This window comes from Macaca fascicularis, chromosome X, assembly GCF_037993035.2.
Source record: "Macaca fascicularis isolate 582-1 chromosome X, T2T-MFA8v1.1".
In the NCBI taxonomy this organism is placed as follows: domain Eukaryota; kingdom Metazoa; phylum Chordata; class Mammalia; order Primates; family Cercopithecidae; genus Macaca; species Macaca fascicularis.
The window spans coordinates 18,200,892-18,226,092 of record NC_088395.1 but is presented as its reverse complement, the minus strand read 5'-3'; the positions used below and the strand labels follow the sequence as shown (position 1 = coordinate 18,226,092).

The following is a 25,201-nucleotide window of genomic DNA, read 5'->3' as shown; positions in this document are numbered from 1 at the left end:
AGACAATGGACATATTTCACAGGAGTTTTTTGTTTTTAGTTTTAAGCTCTGATTTCCAAATTATGATTTAAAAAGTATTTCATGCCCTCTGCACTAAGTTAGGTGATCACAGATGCAAAACCTACACCCAGCTTTGGAAAGAGTTCTAGAGAGAAGCCCTTACCAATGGTTTGTTTTTGGCTAACATAGCACGTTGTATTAGTTTTCAAACAAAAGTTTGAAATCAGCTTATACCTAACCTCAGAACGAGGGACAGATGTTTTTCTCCGGCATTCTGTTTGCTGTAATTTGTGCTGAGAGATTCGCTGGTCGTTTTGAAGCGATTTTTACGCCCCCTCCTTGGTGCGACCTCCACTTGCGCTATGGGCCCTGCCTGGTGGGAAAGGCAGCGGGCAGAAGGGACCCCAAAACGCACTCTCGGGGATGCTCCTGAGTCAGTGAGCAAGTGATTTCCCTCTGCGGGTTCATCTAGTTCCCGTTAGCTCAACCCTGGGTTTAGAGGAAGAACGAAATCCAGAGAGTGAAGCTGGGAGGGGAATGCGTGGCAAAAACTAATGGAAAAAAAAAAAAAAACAAAAAAAACCCAACCCAGTTTCAAGGACTATGCTGCAACCCGCCAAGCGGTGGCTTTGCTTAAGCTGCTGTAACCAGCTGCTTCTCGAACTTGCTTGAGTTCCGAGGGAAGCGCCTGCTTTTCGGGTGCGTGGCCAGGGTGGGTGGTGGCCAGGATTCGAAGGCGACAGCGAAGGGGAGCGAGTTCCTGGGATGGAACTTGACGCGGAACCCGGGGTCCCATCGAGGGGCTCCCCACGGCCTCGGGTGCTTGGGCTGCGATTGGTTTTTCATTTGGCATAGGCGTGGGGGGTAGGAGGCAAAGTGGCAAGGGCTTTCCCGGGCTCACAGTGTCTCACGGTCCGCCACTGCCTGCGGTGGCGCTTGGCTTGACCCCGACTCGGGCCCAGCACGAGGCGGCGGTCAAAGGGCGTGCTCGCAGCAACCGCAGGGCACGCGGGTCGGCCGCGCGGGGGGCGGGGCGGCGGTGGCGGTTGCGGGGCATGCGCGGCTCCGCGCGCGGCTTCTCAAACATGGCGGCGGCGGTGTGAAGCTCGGTGCCGGCTCGCGCGATCGGTGGGACAGAATTTCGTTGTTTTCACCGACGAGACTGGAGGTACGTGGTGATTCCGGGTCCCGTAAGGAATGGAGAAGCGGAGCTGTCTCCCGGACCCTGACCGTTGTCCGTGGGCGGGCGGGGAGAAGCCATCTGCGCGCGTCCCGTGCGAGGAACGCCCCCTTACGATCCCGCCGATGTCCCATCGCAGCTCGGCCTCGTGCTTCGGTCTCCCGCCCCAGGCGCCCTCCGCGGACGCCCGTAAGCCGCTCTCGCGCTTCCCCTCACGCTGCCCCGGGGCCCCTTCGCCTCTGCGGGGTTTGGGCGCCCGGCCGATAGCTTCCATCCGTCCCCTTGCCTGCAGCGCGGACAGCGCCCTCCGGCGCATCCTCCCTGTTAGGTAGCGCTGGGCTGGGGCCCGGGAGGCGTCACGGTGGGCGGCGGGGCCGAGGAGGGAGGTTGACTTTGCCTGGTCTGGGCTAGGATAACTTTTGGAGCTTGGGAGGGAAACGTCTGCCCGGAAGGATGCGCCTGTGGCGGCGGCGTGCGGGCGCGGATTCTGGTGCCAGGTGCGCGCCGCCGGGCTCCTGGCGGGGGCTGGGGGCGCCAGTGGCTCACCCTAGCGGTGCAGCGGGACCGGAGGGCGCGTCCCGTCCGGGGCTGGCGGGGAGGCGAGGGGGGGCTCTAAGCCTCCTGAGGGGACGAGAGACGGCCGCGATGGCCGTGCCTCGCGGCCTGACCGAAAAAAAGTTGCTGCCTTCACTTAGAAACAGTCCCGAAATAGTTTCTTACCTTTCTCCCTTTTCCCACTGGATCGTGCTTGTGCCCCATCCAGGTGTGAAGAGCCGGAGGGAGAACGGGTCTAGGCGAATTTGCTCGATTTTGCGCCTCGAGGTTGTACATAGATAGCGTCCTGGGCCGACCTGTAATTCGGCTCCCCCACCCCCCAAATGTTTGAGCAGCACAAATATTTACTTACAGGCTCCCATTTGAGACTGTTGATTTTTTAAAAAGAGGTTGTTAAACATTTGTCAAGCATCAGAAAGTGTGATTGCAATTTGAAATATGCTTCTTGTTTGTAAATTAGGAGATTAACGTTTATGACTTATTTTAGGGCATCTCTGGAAAGTTAATGGATCGGTTAGTGGGGGTAAACTGAGGCAGGGAAAGTAAATAACTTGCTTATGATCATATGATTTACAGAACTATTGGAGATAGGTGTTTTTTTTCCCTGAAACAACTTCAGATGCTGCTACATTTTAATGCCCCCAGAGCTATTCATATTTCTGTTTTGAGGGATACAACATTTATGGAGTACAACTGCCTATGATGAGCAATTGTTTTATAACAATGGTTCATAAACGCATATTTAATTCTTTTCAGTAATAGTGTAGGGAAATGTTTTTCAATAATGACGATTTTGCCTTTTTTCTTACTCATTAAATAAAGTATTTCCAATGACGAATGTGCTTTCAGGCTGTGTGTGTGTGTGTGTGTGTGTGTATGTGTTTTCTATTTAATGGGAGGAATGTGAAAATAAGCTTTTGGAAATGAATCCAGTGGGATTTTGAGAAAAGATTGAGTTTATGAATATTCACCTGATGCCTTGTATTTAGCTTTATCTGTAACCTTTAAAACAGTCTGATAGAATGTAAAGAAAAAACACCATTTAAACTGGCTTTGAAAGTTTTGAATAAACTTTATATTTATATCATGCAGCCATATGAGCTTCTTAAGGATGTATACTTGTTTACCCCAGAGAACCTGATTTGCTTTGGAATTGGTAGTTGGAAAAAAAGATTAATATAACTCTACTGCATTGTATGTGCCGACGCTTTGAAGTTGAGTGTCATAACATGTACAAAAAACAATGGAGTCAGTCTAAAAAAAGATGTATCAGTTTTTCTTATGAGGTGGTTGATCAGTCCATTTGATTTATGATTACATCAACACATGTTTTTTTTTTTGAGACAGAGTCTGGCTCTGTCGCCCAGGCTGGAGTGCAGTGGCGCGATCTCGGCTCACTGCAAACTCCGCCTTCCGGGTTCACGCCATTCTCCTGCCTGAGCCTCTGGAGTAGCTGGGACTACAGGCGCCCGCCACTGCACCCAGCTAAGTTTTTGTATTTTTAGTAGAGACTGGGTTTCACTGTGGTCTCGGTCTCCTGACCTCGTGATCCGCCCACCTTGGCCTCCCAAAGTGCTGGGATTACAGGCGTGAGCCACCGCGCCCAGCCCATCAACACATCTTTATTAAGCACCTGTGCTGTCTTTACGATGGAGTTCAGTTTATTCAGAGCCCACTATGTGTCTATGTGTGCTAATTTCTGGGTGTCTAAGGCTTTCCACCCATAGTTTATTCCTGAAAATTTCGGGGGGTTATAGCTAAAAAAACAATTCGAATGTAGAACAAGTATTCCTTTCATTCAAAGGGCGAACTCGAGAAGTCAGTATTTTTGTCGTAATTCTCCAAACAAAATTCTGAGTGTAACTGCAAATTATTTCTGACTTAGGTGATATTAACTTTGTGATTTTTTGGTTAGGATTATATAAAGCTATATATTTTGATGAGATTATTTTCTGGTTCAAATAGATAACATACTGGTTAAGCTTGAGGGGAAAAATGAGTTGCTGGTATAAATAGAAATCAATATGTGCTCTGGAGATTGGGTAATTTTTAATACTAAGCAACCTCACTTCTATTACTAAGTAGTTTAAGCTGTAATTAAGTTTTAACTGGTATTTTAAGGCATTTTGTTTTTTCAAAATATTGCAGAAATCTCTGAGCTCAGAAATAACAAATAAGGGTTATGATCTTCAGCTCTAAGCCAGATGTGACTCTTATTTTCTTTTGGGCTTGTTCCTTTTTAGCTGCCTGCCTGTTCCTCCCAGATGCTTCCTATCACCCCTCTTCCTGCCCCTGTTCCCTTCGCTGTTGGTGTCTGTTTCCGCATCAGTGAAATGGTCAGGGTAATCCTTCGCTGCCTCACTGAGAAATAATTAATGATGATAAAGTGCCTTGAAAAGGCTGAGTAAATACCAAGTCTTTTGAATTAACATGATGTAGCCACTTGTTCCATTTAAGGAAGAGCCAAATTCCAATTTTAGTTTGAGATCTTGGGGGTGGGAGAGAAAAGTTTCACTTGAATATTTTACTGCCTTTCTTTTTGGGTTAATAGCAATGACTTTTGTAACTCTAGTAACTGGAACACGGGTGGATACAGCAGTATCCTCTGCTGTTTGCCTTATTAGTCACCTCTAGTATTTTTTTTTGGCCTGGTTATCCTGTCTGCCATTTTTCTCCTGCTATTCTCTTTCCACTTGTAAATGGAAATCTGAGGTAGTGGTGGTCTCTGTTAGCTCCCCTCTCGGGGTGGGGAGGGTAGGTCTCACTGTCTCCTCATAGTCATATTCCTGATTTTTAGGATATACAGGAACAAAGTGGGCTCTGCCAGCTGTCAACCTTAGAGCTATGAGCTGTGGTGCAAATATTAGTCTGGTGTTGCCAGAAGGTGTTTTCTAGTTTGCAGTGGGCAAATCAAGCATCCCTAGTAATTTTAGAACTCTCAGTAATTAATGTCTGAGAATTACTACATAATACCTTAGAATTTGAACTGATTGTTGATTCCAGGAACTAAAAACCTGGACATTTTGAAAATAGCAAATGTTGGTGATTTTTTTTTTTTTTTTTTTTTTGAGACGTGCTCACGCTCTGTTGCCCAGGCTGTAGTGCAGGGGCGTGATCTCAGCCCACTGCAGCCTCTGCCTCCTGCGTTCAAGCAGTTTTCCCACCTCAGCCTCCCGAGTAGCTGGGATTACAGGGGTGCGCCACCGTGCCCAGCTAATTTTTGCATTTTTAGTAGAGACAGGGTTTCACCTAGTTGGCCAGGCTGGTCTCAAACTCCTGACCTCAGGTGATTCTCCCACAGTGCTGGGATTACAGGTGTGAGCCACCATGTCCGGCTCCATGTTGGTAATTTTGAAAGAAGAGTTTATACCCATCCCTGGCTTTGGAGCTTAACATTCATGATCTCTTTGTCTTGGGGAAATAGATAAAAGAAACCACTGGCATTTATCTTAGATTAAAATGGCATAATTTATACCATTATATGAATACTGGTATAATTTAGTGGTAAGTACATTTTTTAGACTCTTAATCTTAAGTACATTAGGCTTTGGTTACCATTTATAAAAAGAGTTTGTGGTGGTTCTTTTTTGATACACAGTCTTGCTCTGTTACCCAGGCTGGAGTGCAGGTACAATCTTGGCTCATTGCAACTTCTGCCTCCTGGCTTCAAGCGATTCTCCTGCCTCAGCCTCCTGAGTTGCTGGGACTATAGACATGTACTACCACGCCAAGCTGAATTTTTTTTTTCCCCGAGATGGAGTCTCATTTTGTCACCCAGGCTGGAGTACAGTGGCACAATCTCAGCTCACTGCAACCTCTGCCTCCCACGTTCAAGTGATTCTCTTGCCTAAGCCTCCCAAGTAGCTGGACTACAGGTGTGCACCACCGAGCCTGGCTAATTTTTGTATTTTTAGTAGAGATGGGGTTTTGCCATGTTGGCCAGGCTGGTCTCAAACTCCTGACCTGAGGTGATCCACCCACTTCTGCTGCCTCCCCAAGTGCTGGGATTACAGGCAGGAGCCACCAAATCTGGCCTTTTTTTTTTTTTTTTTTTTTTTTGAGAGTCTTGCTCTGTTGCCCAGGCTGGAGTGCGGTGGTGTGATCTCAGCTTACTGCAACCTCTGCTTCCTGGGTTCAAGCAATTCTCGTGCCTCAGCCTCCTGAGTAGCTGGGATTACAGGTGTGCATCACCATGCCCGCTAATTTTTGTATTTTTCATAATTTTTATTTTTAGTAGAGATGGGATTTCACCATGTTGGCCAGGCTGGTCTCGAATTCCTGGGCTCAAGTGATCCTCCTGCCTTGGCTTCCTGAAGTTCTGGGATTACAGGTGTGAGCCACCTCGCCCTGCCAACGGTGGTTCTTAAAAATAATTTGAAAAAATTTTAGAAACTGTCAAGATTTGAAATGTGTATGTGTTCTTTGGTTTTCATGACAAAGGCAATTTTGTTTATTTTGTCATTATGTTGTCTATACCTTGGCAATCTTAGAAATAATACTGGTAGTTATTTATTTATTTATTTATTTATTTATTTTTGAGACGGAGTCTTTCTCTGTTGCCCAGGCTAGAGTGCAGTGGCACAATCCTGGCTCACTGCAACCTCCGCCTCTGAGGTTCAAGTGATTCTTCTGCCTCAACGTCCTGAGTAGCTGGGATTATAGGCGTGTTCAACCATGCCCAACTAATTTTTAAAAAAATAATTTTAGTAGGGACGGGGTTTCACCATGTTGTCCAGGCTGGTCTCGAACTTCTAACCTCAAGTGATCCACCTGCCTCGGCCTCCCAAAGTGCTGGGGTTACAGGCGTGAGCCACCGCGCCCGACCAGGAGAGGTTTTAACATAAGCAATGGAGATATCTTATTGTGTGAAAAATGAAATATTTGAGGATCCTGTAGCAGTGAATATGATGGTGCTGTTCATCTTAATATCATGATCATTTGACCTAGACTACATGAATTCCTTATTTGAAGAGTTAAAACCTTTAGAATAAGCTTGACTCTGTGTGAGTAAAGACCTGGGAAATATTTGAAGATAGCACTTGATTACCTACTATTTGTGACCTGTGTTTATAGCTACAGCTCTGCCCCCTCCTAAGTTTATAGGAGCAAATTGTTGTTAAGAGGGGAAAGAGAGTGCCCACTTTCGGTGGTAATGTACCGTTGTAAACTTCAGAACTTCAGAAGTTTACCGTTGTAAACTTCAGAATATTACAATTCTTGGGCATACCTTGAAGATTCTTTCATTTCTCAGAGAAGAGTTTGTGGGGCTCTCTTTGGTTGTGTTTAGAATACACATTTGATTTTTCTCAACCTCTGTTTCTCATAAAGATTAACTGGTGTGAATTATAGACAAACAGCTCCATTTGGTATGTACCTTATAGTCTTGACATAGTTTTTTAAGTGTATTGACAATGTGCTTTTTTTTTTTTTTTTTTTTTTAAACATTTGGCCACTTTTCCTACCTTTCATCAGTTTTAGCTGATTTAAGATTTGATTATATATTTATTTTTAAATACTGAATCAAATGTGTTTCTTCTTTTCAGTTCTCTTCGTCTTTGAATACAGTTGGAAACATGTGCCCTTTGCTATGAACTGTTGCTTTTTTTTCTTTTGAAATATTTAAAAAAATGTTATTTGCAGTGTTTTTCTCCATAATGTTATTTGAAAAGCAGTATAGTGAGTATTAATTTTTAACTAACTTGATAGAGTTTCATAAATCTGTTCAAATGAAACATCTTTGGTCATTAAAAGAATTAAGATATAGTAGACAATAAATAGTATATTTAGATATTGTTTGGTTTTAGACTACTTTAGAGACTCTGATTTGAGATTTTTTTGTGTGTTGAAACTTGAGAAGTTGTAGATATATTTGAATGGGTAATTTGCTGACACCTGCCTATGTTTGAGGTATTTTCAAGGATGTTTAGTTTTCTGGTCTTTTCAGATTGTGGTTTATTGCATGCTTTTCTGCAGTCTGTTGTCTAGTGGGGATTGTTGTTGTCATCATTTCCATGATTTCTTGTAGGGCCGGTGTTAGAAACCATAAATCTAGACTGCAGTGATAATAGGAACAGCCTGTAACCAGATCCAGTTCTTTTGTCAAAATGTCGCACCATGAGCTGCCTGTAGTAAATTGACATGCCCTGCCATTAACTCAAGTCCTTCACAAATGTCAGTGGGTAGCAGGTCTTTGGGCAGTTAGCTTGTAGCTGTGCTTTAAAACCTTAGGAATTTACAACTATAAACTGGGATTTTGGCAACCCTTGACTTATCTTTAGTTTATCTGTTTTCTGACATAACATACTTCTTCACTAAATACATAGCTTTCACAGAAATCATTTTAAAATTGCAAGTGATTAACTTACAGGTTATGATTTTTTTGGATAACTTAAATTAGAAATTTTTGAAAATAGTTAAGTCTTCTTAGGTTTGTTTTGACACAGAAAAAGATTAATTACTAATTTGGGGTGGACTTTACTAAAGCATAATTTAAAATTGCTCCTTTAGAAACCTTAATTTCCTCTAGAAGGCTTGATTTGATAAGTTGTTGCTACCAAAAATGTTCTTCGATTTTATTTTTTTTTACAGATTTCAGAAATATGGAGATGAAAATGTTCCTTTTTTTTTCTTTTTTTTTGAGACAGAGTCTTGCTCTGTCGCCCAGGCTGGAGTGCAGTGGCATGATCTTGGTTCACTGCAGCCTCTGCCTCCCAGGTTCAAGCAATTTTCATGCCTCAGCCTCCCGGGTAGCTGAGATTATAGGCATGTACCACCACAGACGGAGTTTTGCCATGTTGGCCAGGCTGGTCTCAACCTTCAGACCTCAAGTGATCCGCCCACCTCGTCCTCCCAGAGTGCTGGCATTACAGGCATGAGCCACTGCGCCTGGCCCAAAAATGTTCGTTCGTTCGTTCGTTCGTTCGTTCTTTCTCTCTCTCTCTCTCTCTTTCTTTCTCTTTCTTTCTTTCTTTCTTTCTTTCTTTCTTTCTTTCTTTCTTTCTTTCTTTCTTTCTTTCTTTCTTTCTTTCTTTCTTTCTTTCTTTCTTTCTTTCTTTTTCTGTCTTTCTGTCTGCCTTTCTGTCTTTCTGTCTTTCTTTCTGTCTCTCTCCCTCTCCCTCTCCCTCTCTCTCTCTCTCTCCCTCCCTCCCTCTCTCCCTCTCTCTCCCTCTCTCCCTCCTTCCCTCCCTCCCTCTCTCTCTGTGTCTGTCTGTCTGTCTCTCTCTCTCTCTCTCTCCCCTTTCTTTCTGATGGAGTTTTGCTCTTGTCACTCAGGCTGGGGTGCAGTGGCACAATTTTGGCTCACTGCAGCCTCCGCCTCCTGGATTCAAACGATTCTCCTGCCTCAGCCTGCCAAGTAGCTGGGACTACAGGTGCCCGCCACCACACCTAGCTGATTTTTGTATTTTTGATAGAGATGGGGTTTCACCATGTTGACCAGTCTGGTCTCGAACTCCTGACCTCAAGTGAGTCACCTGAACTCAGCCTTCCAAAGTGCTGGGATGACAGGCGTGAGCCGCCGCATCCGGCTTGTTCTTTCTTAATATTGATTAGTCTTAATTCAGAGATAGAATTTTAGTTTTAAATGTAATTACAATATTAGAGTTTAGTGTTTTTCTGATTACTTTTATAACTGTTAGAAAATGTGACATTTGATTGTTTACTTGAGTGAATTGAGTAGATACTTGTGGAATCTTAAATTGATGACTCATGTTCAATTAAACAAAATTGTATATGACTATACAATGGAATATACACTTTTTCTATCCTGTGTTAGGATAATCACCATTACCAGAAACAAAATCTTAGTTGAAAGAGAGAGCTTCTCTTGGTCAAAGAAAAATACACAACTACAATGTATTTTAATTAAATCAGTATTTTTTTTTTTGCATTTAGGCGTAAATGTGAAGTACTTCTTGAAACAAAATAATAAACTATTTTCAAGTTAAAAACATAAAGATGTTGTTTTATGCAGTTAACTCAGACCTTCCTCTTCACAATAAAGGAGGGCATTTTTGTTTGTTCAAGTCTAAAAGTAGTATCTTTATAACAAGATAGATTTAGAAAGGAAAAGAACCCTTTCTGTCTGTGCTATTTAATTAATCTCTGGTAAATTGTGTACGTATAATAACTTCCATCACTTATTCCAACATTTTCTTTAAAACACCAGCAAACATATTTGTGAATCTCTCTTATCCTTGAAACTTCTTATACTGTTGATAAACTCAAGGGGATATGATGAGACATTTTTTTCAATAGATTATTTTGTGAATAGGGACTGTGTCTTTTTTTGGTGAATATTGGTTTAAAGCACATGTTTTAGTTATACCTGTTATGTAGTTGGCATTTATAAACTGAATTCTATAATAGTAACTTATTTATATGGAACCTGTCTTTTTGAGACCACAAACATCCTAGAAAGAGATAAAATTCAGAATAAAAAAAAAGACCAATCAACTTCTGGGAAAGAGAGAGATATTGGAGGTGGAGGATTGTCTCAGATCTCACAGAATTTTCTCCTTGGCCCATTGAGACTTGTGTCTAAATTAAGACAGCTGATTTGATATTGCAGGAAGGAACAGAGAACACCAATAACAGCCAAAAGAAAAATCTCAGTTGAGCGCCGTGGCTCATGCCTGTAATCCCAGCACTTTGGGAGGCCGAGGCAGGAGGATCGTTTGAGCTCAGGAGTTTGATACCAGTATGGGCAACTTAGTGAGCCATCGTCTCTACTAAAATTAAAAAAAAAAAAATTAGCTGCCGAGCTTGTTGGCACATGCCTGTAGTCCCAGCTACTTTGTGTGTGTGTGCGGGGGGCGGGGGGGGGGGCAAGGAGGGATGCGGGGGGTGTGCTGAGGCAGGACAGTCACTTAAGCCCGGAAGGTCAGGCTGCAGTGAGCCCTGATTATGCCATTGCACTCCAGCCTGGGCAACAGAGTGAGACCCTGTCTCAAAATAAAAAAAAAAAAGAAAAATTTTGTCAAAAAATTGTTTTAGGCCATGCATGGTGGCTCACACCTCTAATTCCAGCACTTTGAGAGGCTGAGGCAAGAGGATTCATTGAGCCCAGGAGTTTGAGACCAGCCTGGGCAACATGGGAAAAACCTGTCACTACAAAAAATACAAAAATTAGCCAGGTATGGTGGTGTGTGCCTGTAGTCCCAGCTACTAGGGAGGCTGAGGTGGGAGGATCACCTGAGCCCGGGGAGGTTGAGATTGCAGTGAGCTATGATCACTCCACTGCACTTCATCCTGGGCGACAGAGCGAGACTCCATCTCAAAAAAAAAAAAAACAAAAAAAACCCCTGCAATATTCTGGTTCTATATAGTTTAGATACAAGCAGCCTATAGCACAGCAGAGTTTACTCATTCAGCAAACATTTTGGGGACCCTAGTATGTGATAGACACTGTGCTCATTATTCTGAAGGATATAAAGAAGAACAAGATGTGATACTGCACCCAGTAGCTTATTGTCTATCAGAGGAGAAAAGGCACTTACACAGTTAAACACAACAAAGGCAATTTTAGCACAATGGTTAAGTATTCATGAACCTAGATTCAAATCTAGCTGGGTGATCTTGGGCAGGTGTTTGAGCCTCAGTATCCTTAACTTTCAAATGAACATTAATGGACATTAATAACAGTATCTACTCTGTAGGCTTGTAATAAGCTTTAGATAAGAAAAAATATATATAAAAGCCTTAGGGTAGGGTACCAGGCATTCATTAATAGCAAGAGCTCAGTAAGTAACAGATCTAAGTATTATTATCACCACTGCCAACACCATTATCATTGGATCTCTGGGAACATAACTTCTGTTTTCTCCTGCCCTCATGGATCCATTTTTTTCTAGGGTATCTGGCATATTACAATATCTCCTTATATGAGTGTGTTTTCACACTACTGATAAAGACATACCTGTAACTGGGCAGTTTATAAGAAAAAAGAGGTTTAATGGACTTACAGTTCCACCTGGCTGGGGAGGCCTCACAATCATGGTGAAAGGCATGTCTTACAGGGCAGCAGACGAGAGACTGAGAGCCAGATGAAAGGCATTTCTCTTTATAAAACCATCAGATCTCCTGAGACTTATTCACTACCATGAGAACAGTGTGGGAGAAACCACCTTCATGATTCATTTATCTCCCACCGGTTCGCTCCCACAACATGAGGGAATTATGGGAGCTACAATTCAATATGAGATTTGGGTAGGGACACCAAACCATATCACTCCTTATTTCTCCCTTTCAAAGCATGTATAGTGTATTGGAGCCTTGTCTTTTGGCATTTGACAAACTTAGGTTTGAATCATTTTTCTTTCACTACCAGCTTCCTGACCTTGAGGAATCAAAATTACTTGGTAACTGCTAAGACACAAGAGGAGAGGAGTCAGAGATGACTTCTGATTCAGAAAGATTGAGGGTTTGTAATGCTTTTAAAAAGAGGAGCTCATTTTGATGGCAAGAATTTGGTTATTTATGTATTTATTGTTTTATTATTATTATTTTTAGAGACAGGGTCTCACCATGTTGCCCGGGCTGGTCTTGAACTTCTGGGCTCAAGCGATCCTCCTGCCTTGGCCTCCCAAAGTGCTGGGATTACAGGCGTGAGCCACTGCACTTGGTCTTTTAAAAAGTTTTTTATTTTTTAAGTTTCCCACGAGTCACAGGGAATGAGAGTTTGGTTTTGTATTTTTATTTTTTTAATTTTACTTTTATTTTTTTTCTTTCTTTTTTTCTTTTTTTTAAAAAGAGGCAGGGTTTCACTGTGTTGCTCAGGCTAGTCTCGAACTCCTGAGCTCAAGCAATCCTCTCGCCTCAGCCTCCCATAGTGCTGGGATTACAGGTGTGATCATGATCTGGCCCAGGTTTTTTTTTTTCCTTTTCTTTTTCTTTCTTTCTTTTTTTTTTTGAGACAAAGTCTCGCTCTTTTCACCCAGGCTGGAGTGCAGTGGCGCAATCTCTGCTCACTGCAACCTCCGCCTCCCGGGTTCAAGCAATTCTCCCTGCCTCAACCTCTGGAATAGCTGGGATTACAGGTGCCCGCCACCACACCTGGCTAATTTTTGTATTTTTTTTTTTTGAGACGGAGTCTCACGCTGTTGCCCAGGCTGGAGTGCAGTGGCGCGATCTCGGCTCACTGCAAGCTCCGCCTCCCGGGTTCCCGCCATTCTCCTGCCTCAGCCTCCTGAGTAGCTGGGACTACAGGCGCCCGCCACTGCGCCCGGCTAATTTTTTGTATTTTTAGTAGAGACGGGGTTTCACTGTGGTCTCGATCTCCTGACCTTGTGATCCGCCCGCCTCGGCCTCCCAAGGTGCTGGGATTACAGGCTTGAGCCACCGCGCCCGGCCTAATTTTTGTATTTTTTAGTAGCGGCGGGTTTCGCCATGTTGGCCAGGATGGTCTCGATCTCCTGACCTCGTGATCCACCTGCGTTGGCCTCCCAAAATGCCTGATTACAGGCGTGAACCACTGCGCCTGGCCGTATTTTGTTGATTCTTATGTTCTCTCAGGTTGAAATTCTACAGTTGCGTTCATTTTATAACATCTGACCAATGGCCTAAAGTTGAAACAGGCCGTGGGAAATCTTTCTCTCTCTTTTTTTTCCCCTAGTGAAACTGAACTGAACCTAGAAACTGGGAGATTTCTTGCTGTCAGATTTGTTTAGTTCCTGTCCTTGCCAAAATGTTTACCCTTACTGAAGATCACTGCTCTCCAGGCAGTGATCTTTAATTAGAGACTCAAGGTGTAGCTTACTTTATCTTAAAAACAAAACAAAATTAAAAAAAAAAAGGAGGTGGGGTACACCAAAGAAAAAAATAAAAAATAAAGGGAAAAGAAAAGAAAAAGAAAAAAACTCTCCAAACAAAAAACTCCAGAAAATAAACAAATAATGGAAAGGCCCTGTAACCTTAGAATTATAGACCCATTAATTTGCTAAATAGTACTTTAAAACTGTTTTTCTCAACAGACTGTAGAATTTTCTCCAGAATCAGATAAGAGTAATGGGGGTTTTAGGCTTAATAATTCCACTATTAATCACTGTTTACATTGTTTAATTGTGTTGAGAAAATGGTTTAAAACAAGAGTTTTCAAAGCATTTGTTGATCTTTTATCAGCTCTTAGTTCTGTAACAAGATACAATCTGCAAAACAAATGGTTGTGTAAAAGATTGCAGATTGTCCATACTTGTTCAGAGCTTCTAGATAAAACTGCTAGATTAAGTATAACCGTAGTCTTTTTTTTTTTGAGATGGAGTCTTGCCCAGGCTGGAGCGCAGTGGCATGATCTCGGCTCACTACAGCCTCCACCTTCTGGGTTCAAGCAATTCTCCTGCCTCAGTCTCCTGAGTAGCTGGGCTTATAGATGCTTGCCACCATGCCTGGCTAATTTTTGTATTTTTAGTAGAGATGGGTTTTCACCATGTTGGCCAGGCTGGCCTTGAACTCCTGACCTCAAGTGATCTGCCCGCCTTGGCCTCCCAAAGTGCTGGGATCACAGGCATGAGTCACTGTGCCCAGCCCAACTGTAGTCTTTTGGTAAATGAAATTTCAATGTCAGACACTATGAAGTACTATTAACCTAACCTTTTTTTTTTTTTTTTAAGGCTTACTTATATTTGAATGTTTTTTCACACAGTGGAATTGCTCCTAATATGCATTAAGTGAAGCAACCTCTACTCTTTATGTTGCCAAAAACAAAAACAAAAGCCTGAAGCTTTTAACTTTTTTTAAAACCAAAAATTTTTCCCCCATGTATCGAGGAAAGTTATTTGAGGGTCTTTTTGGAACCTTTCTTATAATGCCGAAGCAGGTTCAAAGTATATTGAAAGCAAAGATAAGCTTTTTTGCAGTTTTCCTTGCAGACTACCACGGTGGAAATGAGATGTGTCTTCATTTCTAAAAGAATGTCAGGCTTCTAATTTTTCCCAGAAAGAGCTGTGCTGTCTGCCTCTATTGCCACATATATTTCTATTTGAGACACTCTGAGGATTCAACTAAGAATCCGTTGATACTATCCATCCTTTACCAATAGATTATAGTAATCTTCCTTTCTTTAACATCTATAACGTCTATCCTTGTGACTGAAAGACAGGTGAGTTACAGTGTAATGCATTTTAAGAGGGACAATAGAACCTTTTATTTTTTCTCAAGTTATAGTCAAAGATAGTTTCTATTAAATTAGTCAATATTCTTTTTTCCTTTTTGAGACAGAGTCTCGCTCTGTTGCCCAGGCTGGAGCGCAGTGGTGCGATCTCGGCTCACTGCAACTCTGCCTCCCAGGTTCACGCCATTCTCCTGCCTCAGCCTCCCGAGTAGCTGGAACCACAGGCGCCCGCCACCACGCCCGGCTAGTTTTTTGTATTTTTAGTAGAGACGGGGTTTCACCGTGTTAGCCAGGATGATCTCGATCTCCTGACCTCATGATCTGCCCCCCTCAGCCTCCCAAAGTGCTGGGATTACAGGCGTGAGCCACTGCACCTGGCCGTCAATATTCTTTTTTTTTTTTTTTGAGACGGAGTCTCGCTCTGTCCCCCAGGCTGGAGTGCAGTGGCCGGAACTCAGCTCACTGCAAGCTCTGCCTCCCGGGTTTACGCCATTCTCCTGCCTCAGCCTCCTGAGTAGCTAGGACTACAGGTTTTTTAGTAGAGACGGAGTTTCACCATGTTAGCCAGGGTGGTCTCGATCTCCTGACCTTGTGATCCGCCCTTCTCGGCCTCCCAAAGTGCTGGGATTACAGGCTTGAGCCACCGCGCCCGGCCGTCAATATTCTTTTACATCAGAATCTTTGCAGATTTTTCCTAGTATTTGGTCCTACGGAAATGTTTGTCTTTTTTTCTGAATTTCTTTGTATATAACCCAAGTGTTTTCCTTTTTGCTTTTATCTACTAGGAAGCCCAGAGGGAATTACTAAATTTTTCCCAACTAACTAGTACATTTTTATTTTATTTTGTTTTTTGCCATGATCTGTGTTTTCATTATTCATGCAAATAATTTTGTTTTGTTTTGTTTTTTTTGAGATGGAGTCTCGCTCTGTCGCCCAGGCTGGAGTGCAGTGGCGCTTTCTTGGCTCACTGCAAGCTCTGCCTCCCGGGTTCACGCCATTCTCCTGCCTCAGCCTCCCGAGTAGCTAGGACTACAGGCGCCTGCCACCACGCCTGGCTAATTTCGTGCAAATAATTTTCTATAATATCCTGGGGCAAACCAGAGAATTTGGCAGTCTGATTGGAACCATAGGGACCCTCAGGCTGGTGGCATCAGCGTGGAGTGCCCAGGTTCACAGCACAGCTTGTGGCTTATGTCCATCTGGCGGTGATTCTTCCTCCACATCACTACTGCGGTCTTGAAGATGACAGGGGTAGGGAATCCTCTAGGTGCTTAGGAAATTTCACTCTGCTTCTGCTCAGTGGCCTCTTTGGTCGGCAGGGTGTTCTCCTGCATCTCTGTTTTCTTCAGCTTGGCCTTATTGAAGCTGGCAATTTCCCCCATGTCTGGTTTGTTTGCCATTTTCTTAAAACAATCCTAGTGGGCAAACCAAGGCTCTTGGCCTGGGTCTGGGGACCAGCGCTCCTTTCCACATTCCCTGCCAGTGCCTCTCACTGTGGCACTCCTGCCGGCAGCCCGAACGCCTAGGTAGTGTAAGAGAAAGATGCAGAAGCAGCAGGTTTTGGGAAAGTGATGCTTGGGTGTAGGTCTGTTGAATCAGAGGTACAGAAGGCTCTCTAGTTGGCTTCATTATTTATTATTATTTTTTTAAGAGGCAGTCTTGCTCTATCTCCCAGGCTGGAGAGCAGTGGCGCAATCTCAGCTCAGTGCAACTTCCACCTCCCAGGCTCAAGTGATTCTCGTACCTCAGCCTCCCGAGCAGCTGGGAGTTCCGGCGTGCGCCATCACCTTTTTTTTTTTTTTTTTTTTTTTTTTGAGACAGGGTCTCACTCTTATGCCCAGGCTGGGGTGCAGTGGTGCAATCTTGCCTCACTGCAGCCTTGACCTCCCCAGGCTCAGGTGATCCTCCCACCTCAGCCTCCCAAGTAGCTGGGACTACAGGCATGTGCCACCATGCTCAGCTGATTTGTTTTTTTACTTTTTGTGGAGACAGGGTTTTGCCATTTTGCCCAGGCTAATCTTAAACTGCTGGGCTCAAGAAATCCACCCGCCTTGGCCTCCCAAAGTGCTAGGATTACAGGCATGAGCTACTGCACCCAGCCTATGAATGTATTCTTCATAGGTTTCCTTTAAGTGCCAGATTACCTTCAGTTATACACATCATCATGTTCTTATTATAGGCACATGGAGTAATGACAGGATAGATAGCCTTTTGCTATATTAGGTTTATCCATGTACATTTTTAAAATAGCACTTACGTTGTGTTTTGTTCATATGCTTATTTCTGACTAGACTGAGATCTTGAAGGCCAAGGACAGTCTGTTATTTATCTTTGCTGCAGAATGCCTGACATATTGAGGACATGCAGGAAAACTTTGAATTAATGAATTATAGCTCAAAATACACAAGGCTTCTAACAAATAATTCTTGTTAGACTTGACTCTTGCAGTTCTTACAGGTTTTCCCAACATAGTCATAATTCTTGTACCTCTTGGCAACATGATGTAGCAGAAGTGGGCTTCCTGGGATAGGCCGCAGTTTGAATCCTAACTTTGCTAACCTATCAACTGTTCTTTTTTACTCAATTAATCTTAAAAATTGAGTCATAATTTACATGCCATAAAACTCACCCTTTTAAGGTATATAATTCAATGATTTCTAGTATTTTCACAACAAGGTGTACAACCTTCACCACTATCTAATTCTAGGACACTTTCATTACCCCACAAAGGAAACTTCATACCCATACTCATGCCCATTAGCAGTCATCCCTCAATTCCTTCTTCCTCCATTCCCAGGCAACTAGGCATATACAAATCTTACCATTTTTCTTCAAGGGAAACAGATTAAATTGATCTGGCCTTATAACTGACTTCTAATGCTCTTTACCCTTCAGAAATGTATTATGCTAAAAGGAGGCATTAATTGGTTTTTCTCCCTGTAGGAAACAACACCAAATACGGATACCATGGGACAAACAGTGAATGAAGGTAAGATTTACTTGCTAAAGGTAATAATGTTTTTAGTTACTCATTTGGAATGAATATCTTCTGGTATACTGAACTTTTGAAATAAAGCCTTTAAAAAATAAATTTATAGGAGATGCTAGGTGCTTAGAATTTGAATTTTAGAACTGAATAGCTATTAAAGGTCACTGTCTTTCCTTGCTAGTTATATAAATGAGAAAACTAAAACTTAGGGAGGTTAAGGTCATACAACAGTTTGTGACAAAGCCAGGATTAGAATCCAAAGAGTGATTAAAAAATGTTTTATCCTGTTTTGCTCTATGAGAAGTCTGCTCACTATTCCATGAATATGCCACACTCATTTGCAGTCAACTTTGTGTTGTATCTTCCTTCCCATAATACATTCTTTACACATTGGCCTTCCTACATCCTGTTTCTCCTTTAAGTGCTGTATCTCTCATGACTTCCTCTGGCTGAATGCTGAGTACTAAATGCTGTTCTCTAATTTTAAGTGTATCAGTTTAGTGTAGTCTCTTAACTAGATTCTTAGCTTCTCTAGAAGCTAAGCATGCCTTTACAGTTTTACTTTGTTTTCTATTAGAAAAATCTTTCTGTAGAACTATTTAGTAAATATAAATTTGTACTTTTCTTGAGCAGATTCAAGTTTGGCTTTTTGGTGGAGGAGGAGAGGATAAGATGACTTCATAAGCGGTGTTGTGTATTTCTCACAGTAGACTCCTAATATGTAGTTATCTCTCTCTGTCTTTTTTACAATTTTTATTTTTATTTTATTTTTTGAGATGGGTTTTGCTCTGTTGCCCAGGCTAGAGGGCAGTGGCATGATCATGGCTTATTGCAATCTCTGCCTCCTGGGCTTAAGTGATCCTCTTGCCTTAGCCTCCTGAGAGGCTGGGCCACAGATGTGAGCTACCATGCCTGGCTAATTTTTTGTATTTTCAGTAGAGACAGGGTTTCGCCATGTTGGCCAGGGTGCTCTCGAACTCCTGACCTCAAGTGATCTTCCCGCCTTGGCCTCTCAAAGTGCTGGGATTATAGGCGTGAACCACCGTGCCTGACCTTTTTTTAAAACATATTTTTTTTACAGAGATGAAATTATCAGACTGAAGTGCAGTGGCGTAATCACAGCTTACTGTAACCCCAAACTCCTGGGCTCAAGTGATCCTCCTGCCTTGGCCTCCCAAGCAGGTGAGGCTGCAGATGTGTGCCACCACACCTGGCTAATTAAAAAAAATTTTTTTTTTTGTGGAGACTGGATCTTGCTGTGTTGCTCAGGTTGGCCTCAAACTCCTGGCCTCAAGCGATCCTCCCTCCTTGGCCTGCCAGAATGGTGGGATTACAGATGTGAGCCATCGCATCCAGCCTAGTTATCTCTTCACATCACAAAAAGTCATGGATGGCTCTTTTCACATCACAAAAAGTCATGGATGGCTATTGCCTAGATCCATTCATTTATTAGTAGTTATAAAATGAAGGTATTCTATCATTCTTCATTAGCCGGAAAATTTCTATATAGAGGAACTACCTTTCTTCAACCACTCAGTTGAAATCATTTAAACAGAAAGCAGCTCATATGTCCCTCTCAAGTGTTCACATATCTTGAAGAGTCACTCAGTCATAACTAGTAAGTAGATCTGTTACGTTGAATGGCATCATTCTTAGATCCTTCTTTAAGAAGTTTTTCACTTGACAATTAGAACATCAATAAGGGTAAAACAGCAACAGATGAAAACACAAGTTTAAATCCATGAGTTCATAATGATAATAAAAAGCAAAACAAATAAAGCTTACTGGTCATCTGTGGAGAATACTAGAGATCTAGCTTATCACTTTGAAAACTAGAAAATACAGGAAAATAATAAAGTGTTGATTGTGATTTCTCTATGTGATCCGTGCCTTAAGGTAACTGAATGGTTGAAGCATGGAAGCTTCTCTCTATAGAAGTTTTCTGGCTAATAAAGAATGATAGAATTAGAATACCTTCATTTTGCAACCATTCATAAACGAATGGATCTAGGCAATAGTCATCCACGACTGTTCACATCACGAAAAGAGAGATAACTAGATATTAGGAGCCTCCTGTGAGAAATACACACCACCACCTATGAAGTCATCTTATCCTCTCCTGTCCCACCAAAAAGCCAACCTTAAATCTGACCAAACTCTTCTGGATTGAAATATGAATGCCAATTTAAAGAAAATACAAGAACCAGAGGAACCCAACTCTGTGGGGAGGTAGTCAGCAAAATCCAGATGCGAAAACTTGAAAGGACCAACCGACTGATATTGTCAGCAAAAAAATTGTAAAGGGAAAGAATAAAAATGAGAAGAAAGGAGGAAAACGCCTGTAGATCAATAGAGGCCTAAGAGACATATCAACCATTGCTATGTGTGTAGACTTACTTGGGTTCTGAATCAAGCACACACACTGAAAATAGTTAAGACAATTGGGGAAATAAGAACACTGGTTATTTGATGATTTTAAGGAATTATGGTTAATTTTTTAGATGTAATAAAAGTATTATGCTTAAATTTTAAAAAATGAATCCTTTTAGAGATACATACTATATATAATACATGTGGATGAAATGGTACATCTTAGATTTGGTGAGGTTACAAGGTCCAGTGTTATTTGAGCTCTTTAGCTTAGCACCAAGAAAATCTCTGCGCAGTCCATTGAATTACACTGTATTGTAGCTTCTCTGTTATGTTTTGAACTCTCAAAACCATCCATTTTGTTTCTAGGACATGTTAATTTAAACATTGTAAAGATCAATCAGCTCATTTTGATTTATTGATGCACTGAATTTTTTTTTTTTTTTTTTTTTTTTTTGTGACGGAGTCTCACTCCGTCACCCAGGCTGGAGTGCAATGGCGCTATCTTGGCTCACTGCAACCTCTGCCTCCCGGGTTCAAGTGATTCTCTTGTCTCAGCTGCCTGAGTAGCTGGGATTACAGGCGCCCGCCACCATGCCTGGCTAATTTTTTGTGTTTTTAGTAGAGACAGGGTTTCGCATGTTGGCTTGGCTGGTCTCAAACTCGTGACCTCATGTGATCTGCTTGCTTTGGCCTCCTCAAGTGCTGGAATTACAGGCATGAGCCACCGTGCCCGGCCTGATGCATTGATTTAACAAATGCTTGAGAGTGTTGCGATGCCAGGTCCTGTTTTAGGCACTTGAGGATACCACAGTGAATGAGATAGACAATAAAATAAATAAATCTCCACCCTTTTGGAGATTTCATTTGAGTAGAGTGAGACAATAAAATAAATGAACAAATTATAAAATGCATAGTATAATAGAAAATGGTAAGTCCTACGTGGAAAATGAGGGTATTAAAAAACTAAAATTGGCTATTTAACATTTTTTAATTTATATTTTTCTGAGTGCTCTTTCAAGCTGTTGCTGTGGCCTCCCACTATTGCTATTTTCTTTTTTATTAGATTCCATGGATGTCAAGAAGGAGAATCAAGAGAAAACTCCTCAGTCAAGTACGTCTTCTGTACAAAGAGGTAGGTTTTAAAGTAATTTAATACAGCATAGTTTTCTTCCTCACTAGTGTTAAAATTAACTTTAAGTGCAAATTTTCTTATTGTTTTGATTTCTTATTGTATAGTCTGTATACCGTAAACTTCTGTAAATATAAAATCTAATAAGAAAGGTCAAAAATTGTATTTTATTTTGAAAATTTTACTTTGGTTTTACTTAGAGATTAAGTTGACATGGATTAAGTAAAAAGGTAACTTTGTATATTTCAGTGCAAATTTTCCTAAATTATAGGTATCTAGTTATTAATTGCCATGTATATATTACCAATTTAAAATAATTTGGTTATTAGCAAAAACCCTTCTAATGTTATAGTCAATGTGAAAGCTTTTTTTTTTCCTGGCCATGGTGACCTTGGGTACATTACTCAGCAGCTCTTAGACTCTTTTTCTTCTTCTTTCTTTGAGACAGAGTCTTACTGTGTCACCCAGGCTGGACTGCGGTGGTGTGATCTTGGCTCACTGCAACCTCCACCTTCTGGGTTTAAGTGATTATGCCTCATCCTCCCAGGTAGCTGGGACTACAGGCGTGCACCACCATGCCTGGCTAGGTTTTGTATTTTTAGTAGAGATGGGGTTTCACTGTGCTGGCTATGCTGGTTTCAAACCTCCGACCTCAGGTGATCCACTCGCCTCAATCTCCCAAAATGCTGGGATTACAGGCGTGAGCCACTGCGCCCGGTTCTTTTTTCTTCTTTATAACACAGGGATAATGATAGTACTTATCTCATGGTACTACTGGAAATAAATAGAGGAAATGAATTTAAAGCACCTAATATAATGCTTAGGCATATAGTAAGTGTTCAGTAAATGTTAATTTATTAATTCATGTTCCTTATTATGAACAGCACGTGTATAATATTGCATCAGAGACACTCAGGAGATGTAATAGAATCTGATGCATTGGCTTGCTCTTAAATGAGAAAATAAGTCATGTACACAAAAGGCATTAAAAAATAACATAGCAAACTGTTGTTTTACCAGACATTTCCAGAGATTTCTTGCCCCTTGTGTTTCTGTTGTATTTGCCCTGCCAGCCCCAGTGCAGAGCAGTTCACCCTATGACTTTCTGTTCCTATGTGAAGATTGCCTGTAGAGGTAATCCCCGTGGAGTTGTTGTCTCTCACTATAGCTGGGCCCTCAGTGCTCCCTTAACTTTCTTTCCCGTGGCCTTATTTGTTCTTCAACTCTTCCCTGTAACCCCCAAATCCTCTGAGCTTTGAAATGGAGGCCATTGAATTAGACTGTTCTTTATCCCTACAAACTCCTCTCCATGTGTTTTTAAAAATATAACAGCTTTACTGAGATAAAATTCACATATCATATAATTCACCTATTTAGAGTGCACAATTCAGTGGTTTTCAGTATGTTCACAGAGTTGTGCAACCACCACCACAGTCAATTTTAGAGCATTTTTATCCCCCTAAAAAGAAATCCTGTACCCATTAACAGTACTTCCCATTTCCCCCTAGTGCCTCCTCTCTCCCCCAGCTCTAGGCAAACACTGGTCTACTTTCTGCCTCTATAGATTTTCCCATTGTAGACATTTAGTTAAAAAAATAGATTACTTAAGTTGATAGCCATCTGCAGATACTTCTCAGGCCTGGGCCCTAACATCCTATTTTAGAAATCAGTGAGTGACTACCAGAAGATAAGCTCCAAGAGAGCCAGGGTTTTAATCTGTTTTATTAACTGATGCATCTGCAGTACCTAGGACAGTCCCTGGCACATGCTGATGACCTGCTATGGGAATCCGGTTATGAACAATACAGACATGATTCCTGCCCTCTTTTATTGACTGACTGATTGAGACAAGGTCTTACTCTGTCACCTAGGCCGGAGTGCAGTGGCATGATCATGGCATATTGCAGCTTTGACCTTCTGGGCTCAAGTGATCCTCTCACTTCAGCCTCCTGAGTATCTGGGACCACAGGCGTGCACCACCATGCCTGGCAATTTTTAACAATTTTTTGTAGAGACAGGGTCTCCCTGTGTTTCCCAGGCTGGTATTGAATTCCTAGGCTCAAGCGATCTGCCCACCTCAGCCTTCCAAAGTGCTGGTATTACAGGTGTGAGCCGCTGCACCCAGCCTCTTACCCTCTTTGAGCTTAGTGGGAAAGATAGAAATCAACAGATGCCTAATTATAGTTGTGATAAATGCTGTGAATTAGTGGATGCTGATCATTCAGCTGAGAAACTTCTATCTCTAGGTATTTTGCCCATCTTCACATAGCTTGTGATCCCAAGGATAGCACTGGTGGAAGACATGATTCTGATTTACTCTAGGGAAGACCAGGGGAGCTCACATGGGTTATATTCAGTGCAAAAAGATGTTGGAGCTAATGTGTGGACTAGAATAGAGTGCAAGTAAAAGAAGAAGAGAGACCATGGGCATATGTGAATAACAATCAGATCACAAGGTTATATATGTATCGTATCAGTTCCCAGGCCTCTCTTCTGGGATAGAATACTGCCCCCATCCCCAATCTGTCAATGGAGATATGATGCAGAGGCAGACTGGGACCTCAGGCTTAACTAAGACTTTCTGACTGTTTTGACTTCCGGTTGGGAATTCCAGTGGTGGTATTGATGTAGATGTGTCAAGTCTAAATTAGTAAAGCCTGGATCTTTGTGTGTTTCCCCTATGTTATTGGTAGAGTCTGAGCATGTGGGCAGCCAAGATGAACAGTTTTATCAAGATGATTAAGAATTTTGCCTTATGGAAAAAAGGGAAAAACAACAACAACAACAACAAAACCTGAGGCTCCAAATGGCAAATGCTGGATATGGTCATTAACCAGTAATCTGATAGAAAATTATATTGTAGAGCACTAGTATAAAGGATTTGCTAGCTCAAATTGTAGCCCATTCAGACACAAATGGTAATAGAATATTTTTAAAATTTGTGTTATGGAGATGAATTAAGTATTTTCTAATATTATTGAAAAATTTTACAAATGTCGTTGGTTTATGGAAGAGTGTTAGTTCTTTGGGTATTCATTTCCTGCTTGTTTTACACTGAGTTACACTCTTTTCCTCCAGGGATGTCAGCTTTGTAATGACATCCATCCATCCCAACTAAATGTTTTTTTTTTTTAGACGGAGTCTCCCTCTGTTGCCCAGGCTGGAGTGCGGTGGCGCGATCTTGGCTCACTGCAACCTTTGCCTCCACCTTCCGGGTTCAAGCGATTCTCTTGCCTCAGCCTCCCAAGTAGTAGCTGGGAGGCACCCGCCACGACGCCCAGCAAATTTTATTTTATTTTATTTTTTTCTTAGTAGAAATGGGGTTTCGCCATGTTGGCCAGGCTGATCTCAAACTCCTGACCTCAGGTGATCCGCCCACCTCGGCCTCCCAAATGCTGAGATTACAGGAGTGAGCCCCTGTGCCCAGCCCATTTTGTTCTTTTTAAATGCTCTCCAAGATCATATGGTAGTAGAGCTTCACTTAGAATCTGTAGTGCTAGGGGTCAATCACTGAAACATCTGCTCTGTTTAGTTTTGAAGCCATGGATTTCAGTTTTCACTTTTGACAAAGTTATTCAGTATTAATAAATTTAAGCACAACTATGACTTCTAGTTTTATAATGTGCCGTTTATTGAGTGACTTACATATATGCTACTTTATTTAGCTCTCAACATATCTAGTACCATGTACATTACTTTTCCCATTTTATAAATGAAGGAACTAAGGCTAAGAAAGTGAATGACTTGCTTAGGGTCACATAGCTAGTAAGAGGTAAAGCCATACTGGAAGCAGGCAGATCTGACTCTAAAGCCCACATTCTTTTTTTTGTTTTGAGATGCAGTCTCACTCTGCCACCAGGCAATGGTGCG

At 42.0% G+C, this 25,201-nt stretch overlaps 2 protein-coding genes across 5 annotated transcripts in view; one reads left to right on the top strand and one right to left on the bottom strand.

Moving 5' to 3' along the window:
* Positions 1–1,073: 1,073 nt before the first annotated feature.
* The window catches only part of SCML2 (Scm polycomb group protein like 2), a 119,894-nt gene continuing 95,766 nt past the window's right edge, over positions 1,074–25,201 (top strand). For all 4 annotated transcript variants that reach the window (XM_045383272.3, XM_005593088.5, XM_005593086.5 and 1 more), the window contains exons 1-3: positions 1,074–1,168; positions 17,784–17,829; positions 21,266–21,334. In XM_045383272.3, coding sequence (XP_045239207.1) covers positions 17,808–17,829; positions 21,266–21,334 — 91 coding nt within the window. In that variant the 5' untranslated portion in view covers positions 1,074–1,168; positions 17,784–17,807. The remainder of the gene's footprint in view (positions 1,169–17,783; positions 17,830–21,265; positions 21,335–25,201) is intronic.
* Positions 16,112–16,240, bottom strand: LOC123570864 (thymosin beta-10-like). The gene has a single exon (XM_045383274.1). The coding sequence runs from the start codon at positions 16,238–16,240 to the stop codon at positions 16,112–16,114; it is 129 nt and encodes a 42-aa protein (XP_045239209.1).

Excerpts from the sequence above, each read along its gene's own strand:
- LOC123570864 (XM_045383274.1), bottom strand. The coding sequence starts at position 16,240 with ATGGCAAACAAACCAGACATGGGGGAAATTGCCAGCTTCAATAAGGCC.